This window comes from Calidris pugnax, unplaced genomic scaffold (genome assembly GCF_001431845.1).
Source record: "Calidris pugnax isolate Ruff unplaced genomic scaffold, ASM143184v1 scaffold51, whole genome shotgun sequence".
NCBI lineage: Eukaryota > Metazoa > Chordata > Aves > Charadriiformes > Scolopacidae > Calidris > Calidris pugnax.
Window position 1 is genome coordinate 1,759,533 of NW_015090797.1, and position 27,988 is coordinate 1,787,520.

A 27,988-nucleotide genomic window follows, 5' to 3' on the forward strand; every position below is an offset into this window, starting at 1 on the left:
TACCATTGGACAAAATCCTAGCAAAGAAGGAAAACTGTGTCTATTGTTTTTCATTATTAGGATGGACAAAAAATATTCCCAAGGTTTACACTATGGAAAACAATCCTTTCAGCTATGAATCTGAAGCAACCCACACACAAAACTGCAAAATGTTTTTTAGAAATCCTTTTTAGTGGATTAAAGTCATACATCTTATATATGGTTAGTTTTGCAAGCAATGGAAAAAAACCCAGTATTTAATTTAAGGATTGTTAGCTTCAACTCAAATTATTACCTCTTCTGGAACAGAGATATAAGTATATTCATTTATTTTCTTAATGCTTTTACATTGCTGCTTCTAAAACAAAGTTTTCAGGACAAGGTATGCTAGACAATATGTAATCGGCATAATATTTTTAGCCTGTATGTGATAAAAAGATGCTAAATACTATGAGAAGCTCAGGGCTATCCCAGTACCATGAGAAGCCAGGAAATATTTTGGATCTCCCTTTGAACTTTTAAAAATTAAAGGCTAATCTCCTTTTTTTAAAAGGGAGATTGCTTAAAGCTTTCTGCAGCAGATAGAATCTTTACTAGACGAACTACATCTGTTCATCACAACATTTAGTCAGCCACACTGATCACCTCGTAACAAAACGTAACAAATCTGGGTGAAGGTTAAAAAGGGATTATTCCGACTTCAGCCCTTGCACAGGCACATTTCAGTGTGAGCTCCCCGAGTTCAACGGGGGCTTGTGCTCAGCCCCCCTTCCCAGCCCATGCCCTCATCTAATTGCCATTTCTGTACCCTCTGGTCCTGCAGAACTCCCCTTACCTTCCTTTGTGTTAAGGCACTAAAGGCAGTAATTTACGTCTAATTAACGGAACTGAGTCATAACGGGAGCCGGCTTTCTTTTACCCGACTTGAATGTTAAGTGTCCAAAATAACCAGTGAAACCCGGCTTTTAGTCCTGCTCCCTGTGAAGCTCCTGCAGCACAAAGCTGTTATTGAGGCCCCCCGGCTCTGGAGGGTCGGGGGTTACTCACACTGACAAATGCTGAAGATGGCACGCACAGAAGGGTTGCGCTGCCCCCCACCAGCTTTCACGGTCACGGTGAGACAAGCTCATCCTTCAGGACCTGTCCAGTTTTCTCTCCCAGCTTTGAGAGGACATCCCCTTTCCCGCTGGCTGAAGGTGACGATGCTCTTCAGGAGAGAGCGATTTCCGTGGTGAAGAGGTAAAAGGTGTGAGGAAAGGCAGGAGGCAGGCACACAAAGGGTTGTGCATCTACCCAAAGGCAAGCAAGGTAAAGCACTTCTGCTGCTGATCTGAGATGGGCCACCTCGAGGTGGTCAGGAGGTAAACCAAGGCTATCAAAGAAACCAACAAAAGCACGCACGTAAATCGTAACAAGCAAAGAAACTGAGCTTCTCCCTCCAAAAAAGATGAAACTGTTGCTGATACAGTGAATGGAACCACAATAACACAAAACAAATAGAATGTTTAAAGATACTGACCAGTCATCCCAAAAGATAGACCAAGTTCTTCTTCTGAACTACTGTTATTTTCATCATTGTGTTTTAAGTAATGTAAATAAGGCTGATCATGCACATATTATACAAATACAAATACATTACTATAAGGAGGAAGAGAAAAAACAGCCTAAACAGGACCAGGTAGACCTTGGACAGCTTCCTTCTCCCATGTCCACAAGAGGTACCAGAACTTAGGAAGTGAAGAAGTCAAACAGGCCCTTCCACCTGTATAGCACAGATTCCCACGCCCCCCTGCCCCCAAAATCCACTCAACTATGGATGGAAACTGAAAATTTCAGATCCAGAAAACAGAAAATTACAAATACAGACTCTTTGTATCAGACTATTTTGTGGGCCATCAAATGCGACAACGACTCAGAATCAGGAGGGTTGGAACTCGATCTTTGGGGTCGCTTCCAACCCAAACGACTCTAAGTATCTTTTTAATCATTCCCCATTAAAGTAATTTTATGTTTTAGTTGTAACATGAGATTTAAACACAATTTTTTCCAAACTGATTTTAAGAAGAGTATCTTCTTTAATGTTAAGCCACCATGCCTGATGTCAAGTGACATGTAAATAGTCATACATCCACCTACTCAATTTTTCCTGTAGTTCATCGAAAGTGCAAAGTTGTGACAGCAAAAATAAAACCTCAGACTAAAGTTATTAATATTGAAATCCTGTTAGTATGGAAACATTCAGAGATTAGACTTAGTGTCAGTATGGTCACCTTACCTGCAGCAACCTGCATTTCCATACATATTGTTGCCTCTAACTCTCCAGCCACCCTCTCAAAAAAATTGTCCTGGAGGAAAGAACAGCTTAAACAGACACCGTGTTTAGTTTTCAGCTGTTCTGACTTACCTCCCCACTCCCTCTGCATCACTCTTTTTTATGCAATCTTGTGCTAGCAAGACAAAATTATAGTTTTTATACTATGAAGTTAATGCAATATTATTTGCTGCATAAACTTTAAGGGTTTTTTTGGTTACAACAGACTGAATATTTTAAGTAAGAAATACACAGCTTTCCCCCCGCCCCGTGTTAGTCAAAATAACTGATGCATATTAAGCTAATAATCTAGTTGCTTGGTAAAAATATTTAAATTGCTTAATAGAAAGAAAAAGTGATTATTTTTCAATTGGTTAAAAGCACCATTTGTTGAAACTGAATTACATTAAAAGCACTTTTAATTTTACAATCACATGAAAAGAAAAAACAACGTACATTTAAAAAATCATGCTTGTCAAGCATTCATTTTGTTAATGTACTACTCTATTCCTCCATGTTAATGGCTTATTACATGCAGTTTTCAAAGAAATTTACCATATAAAGAAAACAATTTAAGTACATCACACTATATTAAAACTAATGTTAATTTGTAAAAAGTACTAGTAATGAAGTAAGCTCATAAGTGGAATTGCTTTCAGAAGCAATACAAGTTCTCAATCAATTAAAGAATTGGTTAATCAAACATGAATATTCTTAGTAAAATTACTGTAATCTCTTTAAACCCCACCACAGAAAGCAAGGTATGTAGTTTTCCATTTACTCCCCGCCCCATATTACTTTTCTTCAAAAAAAAACATAGGAAAAAACCCAACATATCAAGAACCACATATCGTGAATTTGTCAAGAATCCTCTTCCTCTTTCTTCAGTCAATCCAGTTCTGCTCCTTTAAAACTGAGTCAAATGGATTTGCAAAGGTTGATTATCGTCATTCGCATGTAAAATGCATTTTTACCAGAGGAGTACACAGGGCAGATAAAAAGACAAGGAGGTGGGCAACTGCTAATAAATACATAAACCAAACAAGAAAAACTATTTCCATAATCATTTTCTCCCAGTAATCCAGATGAGCACACAACCAGAGGACAGAACCGGTGATCTGCTGATGAGCGCTTTGTTTGCTAAGGCTGATGTGTACCACGTTTTCTCAGAAGTTCCCAGAGCACAGTTGCCAGGAAAAGGTATTTTTGAAACAGCATACGCAGTGTTTCTATCCACAAAGCACAATGCAAGGTGCATTACGGGTTACATGAATCTTTCCCTGACAGAACAAATAAAAAGCCTGACCAAAGCTACGCAGAATTTTCTATTTCAGCATTTGCAAAGAACTTCAATAATATAAAATTTTGTTTCTTTAACATTCATTTTATTCACGTTATTTCCTACTCTTCCATTTTAACAATTTTTAACACCATTTATGCAAGTAAATTAATTATGAAAAGAGCCTTGGTTGAGTGACAATATATAAATGGATGACACTGTTGTGCTAAACTCAGATTGCTTCAACACGTGCTGCACTAGACCTGAGAGCATCCTATCTTCTCCTCCACTATGAAAACCGAATGTAAAAGCCTACTTCCTCATGAAGATAAAAGTTTAAGTGGGTATAATAAGAATTTACTCCTAAAATTTAGCAGTGGTGGTCAATGAAATTTTAATGCTAGACAAAGACGCCAGACAGGATTCATTTCTGCAATTTAAGTCTCAAATTTGTTTAATTTATGTGGCAATGTAGTCATCCATTTAGCAGCCTGCCAAAGCAAAACTTGCAAATCTACGGGAAATTCGATTTCAAGACAGGGATAAAGATGGCTGGAACACCCACCGCTAATGAACTGGCGTGCGTGTCCTCGCTCATGCGTGTTCTGTTTTGTTAATGGCCATCTCCCAACAGGAAGCCCTCCCCTTTCTCCTGCCTCTTCCAAACACCAGGTTCTTAATTCTCAGTTACTGGTTCCACCTTGTTAGAAACTCTATTCTTTACTCAGACATAAAAGCCCTTTTGTTCCTATTCTTAGAGAATGACCAACGGGAACAATAACAGCCACAAAAATTCAGGCCGGAGAAAACTCGTTTTAGGCCTTGTCTCTACAGAGGGTCTTTTTTTAATTGCTCGGTCAGGTTTTTCTTTTCATTCCTCCTGTTTGTGCACCAATGCAGCTGCACCGATGTCACGCTCACACAACGCAATGGATGCAGTATTTTACGGCCGTGCAAAACACACACATCACTATTACTACAACATTACAGGGGGACAGGATCTGCAACAAAACATCAATGTTATTTCCCACCCCGTAACTTTTTGCCTTTATAAGGTTTCTGTTTAGGAAACATACATAATTTCAACAAGATTAAATGCTTGAAAAAGGCTATCTGTTTGGTTTGGGGGTTTTTTGGCTTTTTTTTTTTTTTTGCGGTATTAGAATTTATCTTTGCATAATACAGCTTCAGCAGAAAATGTGCAAATGCTCTGAAGAGCAAAACTGTGGCTGACACATTTTACCATTTCTGGGAACAAGGAAATGCAGGCTTTTCCCCTACACAGCAAGATAATACCTTGCAGCTGTTTACATAGTCATAATAAATAAAGAGCCAATATCCAAGAGCTGGATATCAGATTCAACTTTAAAACATCACCTCTCGGGCCAAGGATAGTTAAATAGTAATAAATTTTGATCAAAAGAAGTTCACTATCACAGTTACATTTAAAAAAAATTAAATAAATATGGACTTTTTACCAATATCAACCCCAAATATTGCTTTAAAGGAGCTCATCTCAGGCTTTTATTAAGGTCATAATGATGACCACTGAGCCATCCAATCTTCTCTGCTTTGGGACTCCGACTTAAAATTGAAAAAAGTCTGAAATATAGCACTAAAGGCATTTAAAAATACATTACTTCAACACTTTGGGAAATGGTGAGTTGAAGGGCTGCCGTTTTGTTCCTTTTTTCATCTCTGAATAATCATACGAACAGAGACAAGCAAACCCTCTTTTCAGAAAGGCAACATATTGTTCCCTTCAGAGCAGAATTCACATCCCAGCACACATTTCTTTATGAGTGTGGACTCCACTGAATAACATTTTCTCAGTGCTGCCGACCACAGTATAAATCCTGGCTCACAATTAAAATGTCCCCCAGCTCCATCACAACAGCTACAATTCCTCATGTGACCCAGCGCAGAACAGCATTGGCATGTGCTGAAGGGGCAGCTTGGGCAGAAACGCCGCCTGTGTGACTGAGGTGGAGAAATATGCTGCATAATATATGGGTCTCCTTAGTGCTCATTTCAGGAGCAAAAATACACTCACAAAAAAAAAAGTAGTATTTAATTTAATTTTGGCCAAAATTAAGCATGACTTCAACCAGCATGAGAACAGGAACAGACTACAATAAACTCCTAAAATTGCCCAGCTCTTTTATAGGAGAAGAACCAGGATTCCAGAAAGATCCTTCTGTAGCTTACATTATTATTTGTTTGGGGTTTTTTTGAAGCATTTCAGAGTGCTGACTTCATTAGGTAAGCGAGTTTGCCTTGCTCTTAGGCAGACCAGTTATATACACTAGAATTTGGACTTTGCAACGCAAAGAACAGTCTAAACTTCTGCTGAGGGTTTCTATCTTTGCAATTCTTCAGTTCCCTGCGAATGTCACCACCTCCGTGCAGTCAGAGCAGAACAAAGGAGATGTGCCCATGACTGTTCTAAAAAGAGTAAAGAAACACCATCATCTTGACAATGCTGAACTTAAAACTACAAACTTTCAGAGAAACTGTACTGATTTATGCGGTCCACCATTTGCTATGTTTATTTCCCCACAGTTCTTTTCCTATCGTATCAACTATTTCGCCAAGCATTGAGTCTTTCAGTTATAAACATATACACTTATGCAGAAGTCAAGGCTTATGGATGAAATGATTTTAAATCTAACCAGCCATCATCTTGCTATAAGGGTTCATCGTATTCTGCATGTGGGAGTCCAAAAGAAAATAACCAGCTGGAAAAAGCCAAAACACAGCAAGTAAGTCGTGTATAAAAAAATATTTCCCATGAAAAGAGAATGGATGCGCTTGGAAATAAGTCTTCACTATCCTGAATGCTCTTTGTTGAACAGTATCTTTATGGATTATTTCAGCAATAAATATCCAGCATCTAACACCCAGGCAGTTTGTTCCAAGAGAGGAAAATACTTCAGATAGAACTGTGGTATCTGGCAATTTACATTAAGAAAAACCCAACCATTTCTTAATGATGAACACAACACTTAAAATTGTATTACCAACAGGGTTGTAAACTATTACACCACCCACTGAAGCTTGTCAGTGGGAAGACTACCTGTCAATGATTAGATGTTGTCATATACCTCTTTTAAGTCACAAAAAAAGAAACACAGGATTTGGAAAGAGGCACTGATTTCAGGAAGTGACAAATTCACAAAGAAGAGTTAGAATGACAACTTTTTTTCCCTTCTTGTTTTTTTTTTTTTCCCCTCCCCAATCCAGAAGCAAGTTTCCAGATGGGGAAAAAATGGGCAAAGTCATCATCTCTTTCCTCAAGGCATCCAAAAAGAGCTCGGAACACATGGAATCAAGCAGCTGATGGATTTTTTTTTTCCTTTTGTGAAGTCCTAAAACATTTTCCACTGGACATGTACCTCTCCATCTAACAAACTTAAGCCTCCTGATAGTGAAACTTCTTTTCTTAATACTTCTCCAGCAGACCTTCCAAGATATACAAACAGCAGACAGAAAACATAATAATTAAATAGCTATCTTCATTACAAGTGAGATCTAGAACTGACACAAGGCAGCTGGCTGTAGAGACAAGTTAGTCACAGCTACTCAATGCATTTCAAATCCTATTATATTTGGTTTTTTACTCTGCCGTAAGATATTTTCAAAAAAATTCTGCTATGCCCCCCCAAAAAATCTTGAGATTGAGAGATTTTTAACTATTATATAACAATTTCTGAAGGGCAATGATCCTTTTATTTGCTTCAGTTTGGAGATCTGTCTTTCCTCACTGGTGCTTGCTTAAACCCAGTAGGGGCAATGAAACTCAAAACACATATTTCTTAAAAGGCTGCTGTTAAATTTGAAAAAGCACATATTATTCGGGGGAAAGAAAAGATCATTCTTGCTTGCAGTGATCACTTGCAGACAGCTGCCAGATGGGACAATTCCCCAGACTGATTTGCTTTCCTATTCTGTTTCGGATACCCAGCTTTCCTAAATAATTTTAATTGTCTGACATAAAATGTCTGGCAGTAAGTCATACATACTACTTCTGTAACTTGTCATAAAAATTCTACTAGTTTTCACTAGAATAAGAATTGTCATCATTTACACATTTGTAACAATGTCCTTTCTGTCAACTGCTCCTTGATCTTTGTTTTTAAAAAAATAATTCAAACATATGAAGTGACTAAAGGTTACCAGGTCAAGAAAATATAGCTATAGGAGGACTTCAAACCTACAGCCTCTCTCATAACCAGAGTATGGCCAAGTTGCTATGCCTTCTTTAAATGATTTTTCCTCCACCAAAAAAAACCCCCTTACATCATTCATTGTGTCTACTTGACACTCGCCCTCCCTTTTAAGTCAACACAATAATACAGGAGAGGACTTTGCTTTTCTAATGACCTAGAGGAGAAAAAGAACATGGCGTTAAGCTGTTTGTCCAGGAAGCCTACAGGCAGTATAATTAGTGATAAAGGCTCAATCTACTCTATTATCTTCTCTTACTAGTGCTCCTGTCCAAGTTTAAGGAAAAGAAGAACACAGACAAACCAAAGGAAGTTAAGCAACAAACCTAAGGAGCCTGGCAAGAGCAATTAATACTGGAAGACTGAAGAGCTGAATGTACTGTATATCTTGGCTAAGTAACAAATGAGGGAGTCATGATCATTATCTGCAAAGTATTTGAAGGACACAGAACAGGCAGGGGGAGGAATTCTGTAAGGCTGCATAACCCATGAGGGTACCAGGAGGGCACCAGCCTGCTTAGATAAGGACAACGGAAGCAGAGCATCAGAAAAAGTCTTCAGTAAGAACCACCAGGCTTTTAAAGAAGTAGCACTTCCTTTGACTCTCTTAACTTCCAAAACCTTGCACCATCTCTGGAGAAAAACAGCTTTTCATCTGGGAACAGCTCTTAGCTCTTTGCAAGCTACATGACAGTGTCCAGTCTGTGTTGTTCACCTGCAGAATTTGTTTTCTTCTCTGCAATTTTGCTGTTTTCCCACATGGGCTTTGCTGGCACAGCAGGAGTTATAAAACATGGATTTGGAAAGCACTATCACTGGCCAGATGAGTAAGATTATTTTTTTTTTAAAGAAAAACCACAAACAGAAATAGCAAAATAAGAAAGCCTTTAGAGATTCCTTCTCAAACATAAAAAACCACCACCAAACCCACAAAACAACAAAACCCCTGCCTACTTCCCCAGAAGAATCTGGAAGCAGTACTCTGACATGCTCCAGGGATGAACACCTTACCACAAAGGGGTGAGAGAAATAAGAACCACGTCCCCATATTCAGTTTTAAAGCGTTCGTAAGATTTACTAAATCTTAGCTCATGGGGTTTTTTTCAGTTACATCAACATCTGAAAAGCATCCATAAAACCATTTTATGAAGCACTTTCCAGAGACAGCACTGAACAGGGCAGAGTCAGAACAGTAAGGCTGCTGAACCTGCATATTCTTGCACGTGGCAAACCAGTGTAAGATAGAACAGATGACAGAAAGGTCCCAGCAGTTCTTCACATGGGCTAACTGGCATCAATTGAGAAAAAATACCATGGAAAAATAAAAAGACAATGTTTTTGGCTATTTTTCACTCATGAAAGCCTTTAAATTGACGCCACAAGATCAAGGAGAAGACAGATGTCTGCTAAGGGTCAGGGTTAGCAACACCGACACTACAGGACAGCAAATCTACATCTAGTTTTTGAAAGGGTCTGTGGTTCTCAGATTTACTAAACTAGATTTATTTTTGCATCTCCCTCTCCATAAAAAATAACTGGCAATAAGTTCTAATTCTCCAAGAAAAAAACCCACAACCCCAAACAACTAATCAAAGTCACTGGAGACATGCTTCATAGGGGTGAAGGAGACACTTGTTTATGCACAAAAGGAAAAACAAAGGATAACATTATAGCATTCCTTTCTAGCAAGATGCTTTCCTGAGTAAGGTAGTGCTTTGAGTATAAACTGTGAGCCAAATGCAAAAAAACAATACACCTATGAAAGTGCTAACTGTAAATATTTTTGGTGGGTGATGGGTTGGTTTGCCTAAATATCAGCAGAAAGCAGTTTCTTTTATTTCTAAGTATACAGCCTATCTCTTAACAGTACAGCTGCACCAGCACCACTGGGCAAACTTGCCAGAACTAGAGCTACAAAAATAAAGGCTTAGCTGAATCCATGCAATTTTTAATACAGAAGATGATAAAGAAAAATGCACTTCAAACTTGGGTTCCAGACTGAAAATGCAAGGCTAGCAGTTAGAGGGAACATAATTAAACTTGTACAGTAAGCGTATTTGGTGTTGATCTCACTGACAAACAATACACTGGGAAGCACAAAGCCATTACAGACACGCTTTCCAGAACACACACGTTTTAGGATGAACACAAAATATAGAATCCTCTGTTGACTTTTTGTTGAATCCTGTATATACCTATAAACCGTAGCTTTCAATTCAACTTCTAGAATGTCACATGCTGTGAAATGTTATTATGCTTGTGAAAGCCTCCTCATTTTAGATAAAAATCCATTACAATACTTTTTAAAAGGTCTCCCTTCACCCCACAGGGTGGTATTTAAAAAACCACCCTTTAAGTATGGGTATATATCCTCCTAATTAGTAATAGATTGTTTGAATATCCTAAAGAGTTTTCTGGCAAGACCAACCTCTGATGTTTGCTGCTTACAGTAATTATCTTTTAGAAGGAGAAAAGCATCATTACTTTCCTCTAAATGTGATAGCTATCTGGTGATAGCCATAAATCCAAATAAGGGCCTCAAATCACGTCAGATTTATATGATGCTTTTTTCTACCAAAAAAAAAATAAAAATTCTAAAGTCAATTTTATGTTACCAACATACCATAATCATTTTTACCTACTGCTTTCACGACAGGTGAAAAGGTGCCCTTTGCTGTCCCAAAGGGCACCCCTCGCAGCCCTGCCGTCAGCCTGCCCAGACTCTTTGTTCTCTCTGATTTTCCCCTGTAACTTAGGCACAGTTCACAGAATTTACATTTCCCTTCCTGGAGTCTAATTTTAAATCTTTATTCAATATAATGTCCCTTGGCTCCACACACCAGATAGCAATTAGATTTTACCCTGTTTGAGGGATGGCACTCAGACTACCATGTGACCACTCCTTAATTTGACTGCTGCCCCCTTTAATAACCAAGTTCTTAAGCAAAAACCACAGTATTTTGCTTTTCCTTCTATTACTCATGCGACGCCTGTTTGCAGTCTCCAAAACAAACACAAAATTAAGAGAAAGAACTGCACCCGAGCTATCTGATTCCCAAATCCTGGAGAGCCTGTCACAAGCAAGATGCTTACTTACAGCTTGTCCTTTTTGACGGTGCCAGGATTACATTTCATCCTTTTACCACCCTCCCTCCTCCTGCAAACGTACCTTTGGCAGAGGCTGTCAAGCAGAAGTGTCTTAAATGGGCCATCTGCATGGAGTGAATTTCATCCACAAACCCCATTTACTGCTGCTCAGTATTTGTATATTTTGTGCATGAATCTGCTACTATATAATTTATGCAGTCGGTTCAAAAGTACACGGAAGTCATTAGATGAAGCTGAACATTTAGTCTACTCAGAATTATGTTATGGAACTCAGAGCAGCATCAGAAATGAGATTATCCGAGTCGCAATGGTAAAGGGAAAAAAGCATAGAGGGTCTTCAGTCAAATAGACACATTTAACTTAGCTAACATTGTATATTTCAAGTTTTCTCTTTGAAAAAAATAATTTAAAAAAACCAACACAATAACTGTAATACCACACAGCACAGCACGTTGGCCGCCTGCTTTTTGGACTATGAAACCACTGCCTTGAAATGATCAACATCTCAAATCTTCACAGAAAACAAGAAGCTTTAAGCTGTGTCAAAATAATTGACACAGATGTTGGGGAAAGCATCATTTGGTGTCAAAAAGACCATTACAGAATCCAAATAAAATTAAATTAAAAAAACCTCTTGAACACTTTTGTAAATACAAGCCATTAAATAAATTATAACATTGTATCTTTTCTCAAGCTAATATACCTGTGAAAAATAATTGATAAACAAAACTCAACTAGAATGCTTTTTTTTTTTGGTCATTTTGTTTTTCAAGTGAGTATGAAGGAACTATTTTTAAGAAAGTGATCTTATGTTAGAAATCATGTTTGTTTGTAAATTTCTAGTACTTGTATGCATATAAAAATATGCCACAGCTGTAAGTACATAGATTAATTTATGTTCCCAAAACTCCACACAACCTAAACCTTGCTCACCCACACAAAGAAAAAAAAAAAAAAGAGAGAGAAAATTCTTTGCAAATACCATGTTCTAAGGCAATGCTTTCTTGAAAAAACTAAGTACAAAAAAAACTTTCTTCATACATTAATTAGCCAGCTTGCAAACCAGGGAGGAGACAAACTGTTAACATCTTCTGTAGCTCACCCTTTGCTGTCTCCCAAATGAAAATCCTCCCATGTTGGGTATTAAAAGAGTGTTTTTCCTTTAGCATCCTTCCTGTAGCTACTGGCAAGATTTATCTTGAAAGAACTCTTTGTTTACAATACAGATATTATTCTTCCATGAATTAAACCCAATTATCCAGATTTTTTTTAATGGAAACTGTTTAAAAATCCACCAGCACCGTTTTGGTCGAGAAACCAAACCATAACCCCACAACTGGCAGGGAGGGGCTGGGGGGGGCTTGGGAAATGAGAAATATGGCGGAAGAGGGAGCTTGCAAGCCGGTTAATTAAAAAAAAGATAAATAAATCTAGATGTTCAGTGAGCATGACAAATGGTAAAGAGATAAACAGACTCATTTTCTAACACTTTAGTCTTGGCGTTTGACCAAGAGGTCCCTCTCCGGCGAGGAAATAAAGGCCTGCAAGCTACCGACTGCTCCAAACAGCTGCAAGTATAAACTTCTGCTGGACATTTATTCATTCTTAACATATGCCCTCATTAACTTTTACTTCTAATTGCAATCTAAGGATTTTTTAATTTTTTTAAATTTGTTTTAGCTGGTGCTGAAGGACACCCGGCTAAACAGGTCCAGCTGCTGCCATAGCCAGCAGCCCAAATGGAATTGCCCCTGCCTGGGACTCTGCCAGCGCACCCCGATGGGCTGGTGGCTGCTACCCGAACTTCCAGCCCATCAGCAGAGACCTCAGCAGCAAAGCCAAACCCAGATTTACTAAAAAAAAAAAAATAAAATAAAATCATGCTTCCTCTGAGCAGAAAGGTGGCTGGACTTCTGCGCTTCGTTTCTTCTCTACAAACATACGGCGTCTATCTAAAAACTTTTTAGAACTTGTGGTATCCTGGTCATGTCGGACATCTTTGGAGCAAAATCAACCAGGGACACTTTCCTCCCTCAGCAAATCACTCAGCAAAATGTAGGCCGACTTCAAATTCTAGTTAGCCTTATCACTGTTACAAAGAAAGTTAGAAGAGGGAGTGAATTTCCCTCCCCGTTTTTAAGATGACACCACCTCTCCACACCCTGTAATCTCTCTTGGAGAACGAGCATAGCCCTTTTGAATGCTGCATCTTGTGGAATGGCTTCCTACAAAGCAAAACCACAAACATTTAAGTAACTTGAAAGATTATGGGGTTTATGAGAAAATAAGTTAACTTTGGTCTCGCACCACATCCCAAGAGAGCAGGAGACAACTGCAACACAACTTCTCATTATTCCTGTAGAACCATTTATGTCTCTTTGCTGTGTAACCCCTGCACTTTTGGTCTTTCATTACACTCTCAAGAATGCATGCTATCTCTCATTAAGAATAATTCCACTACTCAACATATCATTTCCATACAACTCTTCAGAAAGAACAAAAACCTATCCCTACTCCGCTATGAGCCTTACGAGATGATCAGTTCTTAGCAGACAAACCTCGTGTGGACCTGACGTCCCAACTCCCAACATCACACACTTCCCAGGGTTGTCTCCAAGAGAGGAGAAGGCTGTACAATAAAGAAAAGGTAAATCTGCAGTGTGACCTAGTTAGAACCAATAGCATTAGAACGATGTACCTTACACCTACAAATGTTTTTGGCATATGTTAGCAATGGATGGTAGTTTTTGGTTTCCCACCTTCTGGATATGCCACAACTCAAGCATATGCAGGAGGGGGTTGTCAGCTGCAGAGTGACAGCAGCAACCTGTTCCCATAGGAGAGTACCGCTCCTAGGATGCTGAAGCCAAGGTGCCTTTCACTCTTGAGGTACATGTTGAAAAGATGAGGCCTTTCTGGTTTGGCAGGTGTGGATATGGAGGAGGACAATGGCAGGAATGGGGGGAAAAGCAATGCTGGGGTCTGCATTTAGGGAAGAAGCAGGATGAAAACGTGCAGAGGGACAGGGCTGGGTCCTGTTTTCAGGGAGGTAGGAATAGAGTGGGAATATGGGAAAGACAGATTTGGGAGTCCTTCGAGTAGCTCCAGAGCCTCTTGTTGCATGGTGCAAAGTTAAGTCAGAAACATCAGCTTAGCCTACGTGCAACTACTCTGAAAATAAACAAAGAGTGGAGCAAGGCAACCCAATCAAAAGTTTGGTGTTATTTTAGTAACGCTGTCATTAGTTCTTACATAGAGACAAGCCTAGAGAACGTCTTCCAAGGTTTGCCACGAAGCAAAACCAGCTTTTTGAAGATAATTTAGCTAACTAGTAAAAAGGATGGAATGAACTTTACGTGGCATTTCAAACAGCCCTGTCCTGTCAGAAGATTATAGGCATCACAAAATATGTGTCCTGCGCCATGGTTAGACCGCGGAGAGGGATAATGACAGCCTGTGCTGCACAGGGCTCCTCATCGCCAGTGAGCTTTGCAAACAGAAAAAGCATCACCACAAAGGTCCTTCCTAACAAAGTTTTGCTTGGAGAAACATGAAAGAACTTTAAACCCCTGACATCTTCCTCCCAACTCTCCCTCTTGACCACATCCTTCTTTAGACTCTTCAGCTGGCAAAGAAGTATGCCAGCTTGAGTCTCTTTGCTCTCAGGGACTGTAAAAGGTGACAGAAGACCATCTTGATTTAATGCAGTGGCACATCAATTCTCTCACGTATTAATTCTGGATCAAATCTCCGAATCATATTTTGTCAGTATTTGACAGGTCTAACACTGGGAAATGGAGTGTTTGAGGCTTCTGTTAGGGAACCTCAAGGCAGAACCTCTCCAGAATCAGCAGTGTGCAGCTGGTATAAGAAGCAACTTGATAAAGCCCAACCCCTCCAAGTCAATGTATTTCAGCAGTAGCCTGGATCTGCAAAAAACCAATAAAACAAAAACCCCTGCACCCACAAAAACTTCAGTTGTCACCAACTGCTAAAAAGTTGAATCCCACTACCAGAACTGTCACAATTTCTATTTTCTGTTCTTTCTACATCAAAAATAACTTCCCGGGTGTTGTACCTCAGTGTAGCACTCTCCTCCCCTTAAGTATTTTCATAGAATCAACTAGGTTGGAAAAGACCTTTAAGATCACAGAGTCCAACCGTTAACCTAACACTGCCAAGTCACCAGCAAACCATGTCCCTAAGCACCATGTCTACCTCCAGACCTTTAAGTACCTCCAGAGATGGCAATTCCATCACTTCCCTGGGCAGCCTGTTCCAATGCTTGAAAACTCTTTTGATTAAGAATTTTTTTTTTCCTAATAACCAATCTAAACCTCCCCTGGCACAACTTGAGGCCGTTTCCTCTTGCCCTATTGCTTGTTAAATGGGAGAAGAGACTGACCCCCACCTTGCTACAACTTCCTTTCAGGTTGTTCAGTAAGTTCTCCCTCTCAGCCTCCTTTTCTCCAGGCTAGCAACCAATTTTAAAAGTTGGGTTAATTTAGTAGGTAAGGGATGGCTGGGTTGCACATCAGAGCTAACCACCTAAGGACCAAAGATTCTTCATATAGAAGTCCATGATTTTACATAGCCAGACAAACAAATGGGAAACACAAGACTTTTGCTCATGTTATTAAAATTCTTCTTTCTCCCCACCTTACATTGATGTGATTTCTTTTAACAGTATTTTTTGTGTCACCTTTGCACGTTTGATTGTCATACCTTACAGACTGTGCCAGTGGAAAAAGAAATGGCTCCTCTGTCCAGCATGGCAGGATTTGACCCCAATTCTTCCTCTTTTAGCTGTGACGGATGCCCACAGACACATGCTCAGCTACCCACTGTGCTATTAAAAGTATTCAGGTTTTATATCTTCACTGCTTGTTTCCCCTGATGTCCTAATTTTTGCTTCACTTCTGACTGAAAATTTCACTTTTACATTTTAACTTTATGCACGAAACAATGGTGACTACCAACTATTAATAGACCTAGCACAAAGGACAGCCAATATCCATAGGCTGACGTTCATGGAAAACCTTGTCACCTCCAGATAACTTCTTAAATCACACCCACCACAAGTTCCTGGAGGCACGCAGTCCTTTTTATTTCGTATCTCTGCTCTGGGGCCAGAGGCAAAGTCACAGGACCAAAATTAACCACAGCTGCTTGCTGCTGTGACCATCCTGGGAGCTGCCTGGAGATGACCAGAGATACCTTCAGCATCTGACCCCCGGGCAGCTGTGACAGGACAGCGGCTGGGCGTATGGCACACGCGCCCCTGCACCCAGGTCCCATCAGGTCTGACACCGAGGTGAGGGCCAGAGATAAGGGCCATCAGCTCTCCCCCACACCTCTTATGTCATTTGCTTTAAATAGCCTTGCTATCTGCAGCGTTCAAAGAGAAGTCTGACCCACGTGCACCTTCTGGTCTCACTCTAAATTCACTCACTTGGGTTTTTTTTTATTTGTCTTTATTTTCCGTGACTTAAAAAAAAAAGAAGTAAGAACTTTATTAAAGAACAGACACTTACTGGTAGCAACAAAGACCTTTCTTCTCCAAAGTGTAACACTAGATTAACAGAGACTAAAAAAACTAGAGGGGAAGAAAAAAAGATGGGGGGAAAAGAGAAAAAAAAAAAAGGTTAAACCATCATCCTCAGCTTTCTCCGGAAATAAAAAAAAAGGTTAAACCATCATCCTCAGCTTTCTCCATGCTAAAAATACTGACAGCAAAAGGTCAGCGGTTACTGAAATCTGTCTTCTATGAGAAGTTCAGCTCTGAGCCTCTGTTGAGATGAGGGCGGTTCCCCCACTTTTATTACTTCTTTTTCTTTACAAAGAACTATTTCAGCCAAACATGTAAAAAGACTTTATGTTTGGGTTTCTTACATTGTCTCTTATGCCGCAATGGGTAAAACAGAATTGCCCTTTGAGAAGACTTATTTTTCCTCTCTAAAGGCTATTCTACTTGAGATAGTCTCTGGAAGCTTATTCTATAGCTGGACCCTTCTTAAATAGAAAGATTATCTTCTTTGAGACTTGCTTTTTATTCTTTTTTTTGAACGCGCTTTTAAGAAACACATCTCAAGTCACCCAAGACTTTGAAGATTGCTATTGAGCCTTCGTTCCCAGTGCAAGGGTGGAGCACAGGTTTAATCTTCTTAAGATAGAGATTAGCCTGGCTTGGTAGAACCGGTGGCACGCTGTGCCTCACTAAACCCAGCTTCCCACTGCCCTCCCTCCCACGGGCACACAGATGCCACCATGCCCAGGGACTGCCCACGCTTTCGCCTCCCGCGTCACGCCTGTCGGTGGGCAGCAAGACCTCACTAGTAAACGTGGCTCCATTCAGAGCTGTCTGGTCCCAGAGCTTTCCTTCTCAGGTGCACAATGCAGGGGGGTTCCTAGAGCAGCCCGCCAGACTCATAGTTAAACTCGGAGGGACCACTGCTGAAATAAATCTTGCTGTCACCTGCCGTAGCGCAGCGCTGGTAAGATAGAAAACCAAGTGGTACAGAAGCAATGACAGGACACAAGCTTACCTGGACCAGTAATACACACAAAGACAGACTGTGACAAATCACAACATTTAAGGAGGCAATGCTTTGTGTCAGGCAAAGGCAATCGAATGATTTCCAACTCGCCTTACACTTACTTTGAGCTAGGTATTTTTTATCCACATGGTAGTCTCCTGGATGCACAATGATCTCCACCAGAGATGGCAAACTGGACTAGGCATCAAAAACTGGTATTACATACTGAGCTGCTAAATGGCATAAATGATGACATTTCACTGTTTTTTGCTGTTTCAGGAACATAAATGAAAAAAGCCAAAACAATGCATCTAACGAGAGCTGAGCCTACATAACTTAATTTGCCACTGAGGTACTGCATTTATCGTTTGAGAAAAACAGTTATCCCTTGTTTTCACATCTATTGTAGTTTGATAGAAGTATGAAAAAAATACAAAACTAATGCCTAACTGCAAGTCTTAAGTTGTATCAGTAAATGCTCAGGAAACTACAGATTTCCATATTTTGCCTCACCATGCGTTTCCCAACCTGTGAGCTGGAATAAAAGAAAAATCCACGGTGAAGTCAATCAAATCATTGAGACTTGTCTCTCAAGTCTGTTTTTCCCTTGTGCTTTCCTCCTTCCTCCCCCAATATACTTGCAGTAAGACTGAGATGCTGGGTAACCATCATGAGCTATTTATTGATCTCCGCTTGGTAGGTGCACAGATGCAAGTATATCAAAATTGTTTCTTTTAAAAGAAATTGACATTCAGTGCCTTGTAAAGCATTCCAGAAAACCTGAACATAATCAAGTTTCTAGTACTCCTTCAAATTGCTTTACTTTTTTCAGTGTTACAGTCTACTTCTGAAGTTTTGGAGCATGACACATATTCACCCGTGCAAGGCAGGCAGTAACTGAATTCAGATGAGGAAATAATTCTGTACTACTTCTGCCTAAATACCGCAGATTTATTTTCACAATGTTCTCATAAAAGCACAAAATATTTCAAATGTAAAGGGAAAATAATAAAAATTTTGACTCAATAATGAAAGCCTCCTCCCCCCTTTAAAGTCTACTTAGGAAATTAAAATTATTGGCAAAGCCACGCTGTATTGCATTGAAAAGCCCCCTCTGGCCACAGCTGTCAGCTTTTACTTTTAGAATCAGGATCTGCCCATGAGCATAGAGATAGCTTGTAGCTAATAGGCTCATTAGAAGTCAAGGGCAAATAAAAAAAATAATCCATGTAAACCAGTATGAAACGCTAATGTATCTTTGGATGTTTAGATTATGCAGTTGCACATCAGTATTCTAATTACAAGATACTATCAAACACCCAACTTTAAGTAAAAACCCATACGAGAAAAACATTTAAGTCATAAAAAAAAGCAAGCAACAGATCTCCTGACCACTGGTTCAGATTAAAATAAAATCAGATACCAAAAATCTTTATCTGAAACACACCTGTGCCATCAGATACATTCTGTTCTTCATCATACACAAAAGTGCAATAATTATTAGTCTCTAGAGACATCCTTATTCCCATTCATCCCTGAACAGGAAACCAGCATCGCTGTCATTCCCTGTAACATTCACATAACATACATAAAAATAACTTGTAAATCCTTTCCAGAATGCAACATCTATAAAAGACTCCACAGAATCTCCCTATTCCAGTTGAGGTATTCCAAAGAAGCAAAAAAACTAAATATTAGAAATTTACTAAGTTTGTGGTTGATTTTAGACCAGCCAGATTTGACTTGAATTTCAAGTATTCTCAGAAACTCTGGAACTAATTTTCCTCTTACTTATACCACATTTATGCTTATGTAAACCCACCGTTTTTGATGAATTATTTTTACGCTGACCACTAATTTAAGAGGAGTAGACTGTGCTATATAAAGATCTTTGGAACAGACAGTTTAAAAAGTGGCTTTTTTTTTTCCTCTTTACTGGGAAGTTTTAAAAACACTGTCCAAAACAAATCACAGTCTTTTCAGCTTAAGAGGAAGCATTCCCATTGTTTTCAACCCAAACTTAATCAAAGTTATTATTACAGTTTACAGGGAATGGGGTTTTTTTTTGTTTGGGTTTTGGGTTTGTTTTTTTAACCCCAGTTGACACAGTAGAAACACCTGGTACAAGACCTCAACCTTAGCTGACGAGCAGCAGAACTTACTGCAGAAAACAGCTTGACCACTTCTGAAGACCACGTCAAAATTCCCTGTGACCAAATGGGGAGCCCAGGGGTTCTTCTGCCTTCCCCCCACAAAACAAGAACACCTCCAGCCACCTATCTAGCCTTTCTGCTGAGAACAGAGCCTGGTGAGACCCAACAGAAGGGCACTTGCATCCTTGTGCTGCTCCTCTAGTTCTGCTGCTGCTGCCTTGGCATCAGCACATTGGTTATTGATAATTCACAGGAGGCTTTGACCCTGAGAGGTGAATCCCTGGCAGCAGAAAGCCAGCATGGGTACAGGGAGGCAGTGGCATCCAGCATGGATACAGGGAGGCAGCAGCATCCTCAGCTATGGCATGATGCTCCAGCAGAGCTGCCCCGTAAAGCTCTGCACGCAGAAGAGTCTGAGGAGCGAGCGTGCTGCTGAAGCTCCAGGTAGACTGTCACGTCTTACATGACCCCCAGGTGACTAAAGAAAAAGTTCAAGAGGGGCTGCACGCCAAAGTGGCTTAAAACTGCGATAGTCAGTTCTGCTTGCCCTGTTTTGTCTTGCAGATTTGGAGTAAGATCTACGACTCCTCTGTCTGAAGAGACTGCTGTTTGCTTAGGGGTTTGCTGCTGGATTGTCACAGCGCAGGGAAGAGAGACTGGATGGACTGGGGAGAAGATTAAAATGCTCCACAGCGTTCTCGTATTTCACAGAAGGGCCTGAGTTAATGGTGAAATATCCCTGATTTATACATTCATAAAAAAAAAAAAAAGTAATCACAGAGAAAAGGTCATCTCATTTGCATACTAGAGGCTCAAATCAACCACTCTGGTTCTGCAGATCTGAAATGACAGCAGAGCAATATTGTTGGCCAGTGAGAGAAGCAGGATATAGACCTCAGCAGAGGATGAGCAACATTTACAGACCCAGCTAGGCTGCGCTTCTGGTATGACATCTAAAATGATTTAGGCAGAAGGTGCTGCTAAAGGAGGTGGTCTTGCAGCCCATGGTCCCCTCTCCTTCTTCTCCCAGAAGCTGCTGCAGCGCAGCTGTGGGACAAGTTGATCCATCCAGCTGATCCATGGGAATATCATTCCTCTTTGGCTCCGGGCTAAGCCTGCCGTTTGATCAGCCCAATGCATTGATTTGTACTGAGGCTGCACAACCACTATATCCAGGGCAAAAGAAGCATTTGGACCTCTGGGTATGGGCAGGAAGACACGTGGGATTGCCCTCTCCAGTGGTAATTTACCCTTACATCACTTTAATCTTAACACAGAACTTTGTCCTTAAACACGAGAAGGCAATTCTGCCTGAGCTCCTCTTTCCCCAGCGAAAACGTACTGGGTTGTCGTCTTCTCTGAAGTGAGACTCACATCAGGGAAGCAGTACCATTCAGCCCCCCATCCAAACAGCTCTTCCCCCTTCCTCGTCCCTGAATCTGCCACCCTTTGATCTGCTACTTTTTACAGCACTGGAAAGAGAGACCAAGCTTTAATTTAACTGCCTCATCCACAGCAACGCACCAAACCTCCCAATGCATTTGGGTCTGGGAGAGTGGGGCACAAGTAGGACTACTACCAGCCAACCTTATGTTACTGCACATCTGTTTTATGTTTGTCTCTCACTAGCAAGATACACTTCTCTATTTGAGAGCTTCTGCTCTGAAAGTGCTGTATGCCCTAAACTGGGGGAACTGTACGCTTACTATGAGGGAGATTGTGGCAATCAATTGCTAAATTGGCCTCCTAATCTTCCCAGCTGTTGTCAATAACCCCACATGACAGCATCTTTTAAGTCTTTCAGTCACATACAAGTTAACGGTCCTTTAAACAAAACAAAACAAAACAGCCTTGATATTGCCTGGAACCTGCATCTTGGAGGGCTTTGGAGAACTGATGAGTACACCTGATGACTGAAGTCATGGAACCACTAAAAATTCTGCAACAAAACCATTTTACAAGCTAAACTTTAATTTTCACATTCACTACAATGAAGAAACATTTTTTGAATGTTTTGTACGAGCATCAATTCAAAAGATGAGAAATACTGCGCTTCACAGAATCAGAGAATGATATGGGGTTAGAAGAAACTTCTGGAGATCATCTAGTCCAACCTCCCTGCTGAAGCAGGTGTTTATCTGCAAGCATGCGAGTTTGGAAAGGCAATAAGAAACCGTGTAGAAATGAGTATTAGCTCTTAATCACTTCATCAGAACTAAGCAGGTACACTCTGAAACAACCCAAACCCACTCGCCTGTCCCTTACCGAGTGTGGCAGACCTGACTGTCCTCTTGGCATCTCCAGCCCTTTCTAAACACTTGTCTAATATTACCATTTCATTAATAAAACATTTTACCTTTTGTTGCCGATAAAGTTAGAAAAGTTAACAAAGTACATGATATAATATGAATAATGGTATCAACACAGTTTGTATTTATCGCACAAAGGTGACCTTTTCCCTCTCTTAGTTTATGGCAGAATACACTCAGAATACAATTTATCCCGTGGCAAATCAGTGCATGGTTAGCAGAAATTTTGAAATGAAAAACAGCAAGATTTTTACAAAAGCAATAATATAGAGACTTGAGAAGTTTAGCACCAAATGAAAACAAAGAGTTCTAAGCAAACAAACCATGTTTTGCCCTTCAGTGACATTTTGACACTACGTATAGCCTGGAAAATTCTCTGCATCATAAATAGATGCGGCTGGCAGACATTATTAAAACACTTGTGTAACAGCTTATCAAACCATTGATCTCCACTCCTTTTACAAAGCTGTGCTTCACAAGAATATATTGCAATTGAAAGATACATACAGGGCAGACTCTAGTCTTGCAAACTGCTGGGCTCACATCCACAGTACTTTAATTGTTTGCAGATTAAAAACATCAACTCTGACTCAGACAAATAAACACAGACCACCTCCAACAATAACAACCAACCAACAAAAAAGTATTCCTAAACTCTTTTTCTAAAGCAATAATCAATTTATGTCATGGCATTTAAAAAAAAAAATAAATAAAAAGCATAGTGAAAAACACGTAGCATCCAGGTCGCAGACAACGTAGGTGTTCATACTGCAGGATTTTCAGAGTTTGTGGAGGAAACTAACAAAGGTTATTTGGTTCTTACATGAGAGAAAAAAAAATAATAAAAATAAATCTTCCAACATAATTTTCATTTTGTTTCGTTCCAGAAAAAAACCAGGCACCTTGCTATCCCCCGCAGTGATGCTCAGCAGGGAGCCGGAGCGCCGAGTTCATTACAGCCCATCGATCTCCCCAAGCCAGGGGCCGGGGTCCATCGACCGGCTCCAGCTCAGGCGGGCGCTGGCTGTGGGTCCGCGCGTGGGGCGCAGCTGGGGACGGCTCAGCGAGAGAGGAAACACAACACACTCCCCTCCAAGATCTTATTTGGCTACTCGGCAGAAAGGACCATGTGAACGCTGATAGTCACTTAGAAGAACAGGCGTGCGGAGCTTACTTCTCCAGTCTATGATCGATGTTCTGCATGATAAAAGAGGCTTCAAAAATTACTAAGAACCCTTGTGTACTTTTATTGGTTTTTGTGAGACAAACGCACAACTCAATACTGTTATGACTCAATAACTTTCCTTTTCATTTGAAATCAGCCGGACTACAAAAATCCACAAACACAGAGATGGTGGCCACCTTAAGCCAGGCTCCATCCCTGGGCTATGACCTGCCCAGCAGACTGGAGCAACCACAGGAAGCTTTGCTGGAATCACAACATATTTCTTCCTTACAAAATTTCTCCCTTACAGAAGGGGAGACCTTATCAATGCCTACAAGTATCTCAAGGGAGGGCTGAAGGAGGAGGGAGTCAGACTCTTTTCAGTGGTTCCCAGTGAGAGGACGAGGGGCAACGGGCACAAGTTGGAACATGAGAGGTTCCACTCAAATATGGGAAAAATCTTCTTCACAGTGAGGGTGACAGAGCCCTGGAACAGGCTGCCCAGGGAGGGGGTGGAGTCCCCTTCTTTGGAGATTTTCAAGACCCGCCTGGATGCAGTCCTGAGTAACATGCTCTGACAAGCTCTAGGCAATCCTGCTTCAGCAGGGGAGTTGGACTAGATGATCTCTATGGTTCCTTCCAACTCTAAAAATTCAGTGAAATTCAGTGAAAATTGGGTCCTACACCAGGTGCACCTGTGCTTCTGCAGGCTTTGCTTCCCTCTAGTAACAAACCCACTGAAGGCTAACAAAGTCTTTCATTTTAGTGACTACTTTGGCTTTTTAGTGGGGTTTTTTTTTGTTGTTGTTGTTCACCTCTGTAAGTGACAGAGCCTTTGTTGCAAAAATCAGGAGAAGGAGCTAACAGATCATTTGTAGTTGTAACAACTGATAAAATCACCTTCTCTGAGAAGAAAGTGATCCATTTTTATAAATAATGACACGGATCATTCTTAAATACTTAATTTGCACACAAGCATAACGGCAAGATTTTAATCAAATGAGACTTGTCAGTCAGATGTGCCGATAGTGACATGCAGCACAAGAATGAGAGGGGTTTCTTTTGTTGTTTGTTTGTTGTTTAAGTTTCAAGGCGATATGGTTCTGGTTCTGGGACCCACACTGAATCAATTACAGGTGGGCAAAAACACCTCCAGCACCTGAGACACCAAACATGCTTTTTGCTACAAGCTGTTAGAACTCCTGCCCCTAATACATCTTAGCTCTGCATAAACACACTCCAAGAGGTTAAAATTTCACTCCCTGTCATTGCTCCTCTATTTCTAGACTGCCTGGAAAGCACTGGGATATTGACCTTCTCCAGCTACCTTCATACACACAAGTGCTCCCTGCCCGCATGTGCTGCCCCAGTTTCCACTAATTTCAGCAGTATTCCTGCTCTTATGTAATCAGCACCTTTTCAACCAAAATTCACAAAAACCAAACCAACCAAGGCTCTTTCTGCTGCACACCCTAGCAGGCAGCTATCACTTAGTGGCTACTGGGTGCAGATGACAGGCTGGATCTGAACCTGTGACCTCCGAAGGACCTACACTCCCCCATTAGCCATCCCCTGAGAACCGAATTAATCAATTTTTTATAAAAGCACAAACACACGCTAAAGCACTGTAAAGGGAAAATTGCAGTTATTTGAACAGAAAAGCACATACTGAATTACAAAGCCAAAGACTTTCACTGACATGATTTCTCTGGTGTAAAAAGCTTACTAGTTGCTTTACAGAAAACTCTTTAAATTTTTTGAGAGTTGGTTTTGTTTGGGTTTTTTTTTTTTTCCCCCTTAAAGATCTCAGACAATAACCAGCACTGAAAGCTAAATCTATGCAAACAGTATTGATTTAATGAATGCACAGTGGTAAGAATTTGATTTAGGGAAGTATGTTCCAAAGAATTTTTAGCATAAAAGATGCTGAACAACAGACACCAAGGAATTTGTGGGGCTGATAAAACCACACAGCCGACCCACCGAAATCATCACCCTTCTATCTGTCAACAAACAACACTCTTACAGAGGGTAGTTAGCAAGTTATCAGTGTGTCACTGACCGAGAGATGTTTTATAGATTAAAGAGTTGATAAAGACCCTGAAATCCAAATTTTAAATGTATGACCTTTATTTACCTTTCCCCACAACAGTCCTTATGCACCAGCTTTGTTCTGTGCTTCTCCTTTGTAGAAAAGTAAGTTTGCAAACTACTTAAGCCAGGCAGTAAATCAAATTCAAGTTTAAGACCCTGCATTCTCTGCAGCAGCAAACCCTACAACACAACCAGCAACAATATTTTATGCGTCCAGTTTCTGGCACAAGGCTTCAAAGTTAAATGGCTATCACATATAGCAATAATTTTAATAATGAACATAAACATGATCCAAGTCCAGGAAAGTCAACAGAGCAACTTCCACTGACTCAGCTATGCTTCAAATCCTACGTGCACAACTAGTTGACAAAACCTGAAAGAAATGAAGACAGGAAAAACCTCATACACACTCTTATTAATGTTTAAAAGCTACTCACTTGTGGAAGAAAAGTGATTTTTTTCCCATCTTTTCATGTGCTTGAACCAAAATATTGACCAAATATAAGCAGTAAGCCACCATTAATAAAAGCTCCATGCTGAAAAACAACTAAGAGCTTACCCTCAGCCCACACATAATTTTGATACAGGTATGCTAAATGCAGAAACCAAAGACTATTTACATAGATGTTTTGCTTGCATTTGATTGCCAGTTTACTTGTATTTGAATATCAATTTGCAAGCTAATTAGAGAACATTGCTGAGCCCATTACAGAAAAATAGTGCTCCACCATTAACTGCAGTGCCATCTCACTAATTCCTTTAAAGACTGGCTTCAAACACCATCTTCATCTCCATTCAAAACAATTAGTGTACATTTATTTCACATTTTAAACTGCAGAGAATCAAATTTTTAAACACTTTAACAGATTGCACTGTTATTTTGATAGCTTTTATGTTAGAAATTATGCTTTTAGGGATTCGTAGCTTTCCTATTTAAGAGAATGTTAAACTGGAACCCACAGAGGGTCTCTTAAGTCATTCCCCTTCTCTACAACCTGAGAGGCACGTGCCATTAACTTTCAAAACCAAGCAAAACCTACTGCTTACAAGGCAGCCCAGTGCACAAGAGTGAGTTTGCAGGTGAGCAGACAAGACCAGGACTATCTGTCAGTGCTCCCAGGTCTGCCAAAACGCAGCAGACAGCAAAAGGGAAGAGGGAAAAATTCAAAACGGGCCAGTTTCTGAAGCTCAGAGAAGCAAGACGTGCATCCGAGCCATGCTGTGCTGCTCCTCTGCCCAGAGCATCACTGCCCTCCGTCAGGCAGAGCCTGCAGCAGGGTGAGGGATGGCAGCCGTGGGCAGCACTGGGTGCCCTGGTTCTCCAGGATTATCCCCAGCCGGGCTGGTGGGTTAATGGGATTGCTCGCTGTCATCTGCCACCCAGCTAAGAACCGCCGGAGCCACTCACCACTGCGCCTGGACGGGGCTGGGAGGCAGCAGGCAGCGAGGGACGGGCAGGGAGAGCTGATCCTCAGCTGCCCAATCCTGCAAAAAAAAAATTAAAACAGCAGGAAGAAAGCTCCCGGTCGCACTGCGGGGAGAAACGGGATACAACAAAGCCAGACCTACCAGAGAATCCAACACTGTGGAGCCTCATTCAGCTATGACCTCCTTTTCTCTCATCAGCCCAAACCGACACCTTTTCTCATTAACTTATCACCTCCTTTTCCGCAGCAGGTCCCAGTAAATCAACAAAGCAAGCTGACCCAGGGGAGAACTCGCCCACCACAAAAAGCAGGAATGGTTTTGTGACAGATCAGCTTGAAGATCTAACTCACCCTGCAGCCGCATCACTGTGATGTATTTATAACTCAAGGCAAGAAAGTTGCATTTTTGGTATATACTCTCCTGGTTTTACTTAAGGCTGGTATTTTCACATACACTTCACCTGCACATCTATAATCACAGTAAGAAGCAATGAAAAACACCCAAACATTAAGGGTACTGATTCATCTGTAGCAAGAAGCAGCCGTGGGTTTCGAGACCACCCTAGGCACTGATGGTGCTCAAACCCAATGGTGCCTCCAGAACAGTAGCCAAGCCATGACGTGTGGCTCTAAGTACTACTTTAGTGAACCTCATAAACTGATCCTACAGCCAGGGTATCTTCCTTGTTTGTGCATTATCTGATCTTGCCTGAATACTCAAATAAATAGATTTCATGGCATTAGTATAATTTGCAAAAAACTGAGAGATGCGGGCATCCTGCTGTCATTGCGATGTCAAAAAGACCTAGCAGTTTGTCCTAGAAAAGTCCCTCAGCACTATCTGCTCAGTTAATTCACTTTGGTGAGCTCCATGCAGTCCTTGGCATTTATCTCAGGACAGATTCCGTGACTACCTCAAACTGGATGTCATGAGGAAATCTGAAAGTATTCCAAAATACCTTCCTTCCTACCTTAGGTTGCTTCTGGCATTGCTCGAAAGAAGATGGCAAGTTCCTCTGTTCTTTCTCAAGTTGTAGAGTACCTGTGCTTTCCTTTCCTGCTTGGATTACACCAGGGTCTCTATTCATTCCTCCACCCACTCCAGTATCCTCCATCACCTGGATTCTTCTGCTCCCATCCTTTCCCCAGCCTCAGCCCCATTTCCCCCCCAGAGTTTCACCCCACTCATCCCTCAACATTATTCTCCTTGCTCTCTGGGAGGGCAAATTTTACCAGCTAGAGCATAGAGAGTAGAAAACCATCTGCATTGTGTTAAACTGGAAGGATTTAAAGGGTACCAAAGGCCAGTTACTCTTTCTACAGCCTAATTAAAAGATAATAGCAACTCTAGTAATTTCCCTTCCATCCAAAATCTTATGCTGTTCCCTGGCAGCTCCCTTC

The 27,988-nt window shown here is 40.7% G+C and overlaps 1 protein-coding gene across 4 annotated transcripts in view; it reads right to left on the minus strand.

The window, feature by feature from the left end:
* CDH2 (cadherin 2, type 1, N-cadherin (neuronal)) overlaps positions 1–27,988 on the minus strand; it is a 116,833-nt gene that overhangs the window by 72,967 nt on the left and 15,878 nt on the right. Inside the window, exons 1-2 of one of the 4 annotated variants that reach the window (XM_014936917.1) lie at positions 2,255–3,433; positions 1,027–1,351 (exon numbers count right to left, since the gene is read on the minus strand). The exons of 1 other annotated variant lie outside the window; for it this stretch is intronic. Coding sequence is in view for 1 of the 3 variants with exons in the window: in XM_014936914.1 (XP_014792400.1) it covers positions 2,255–2,402 (148 nt within the window). In the remaining 2 variants the exon portion in view is untranslated. 2 more of the 4 variants (XM_014936914.1, XM_014936918.1) reach the window with 2 other exon arrangements.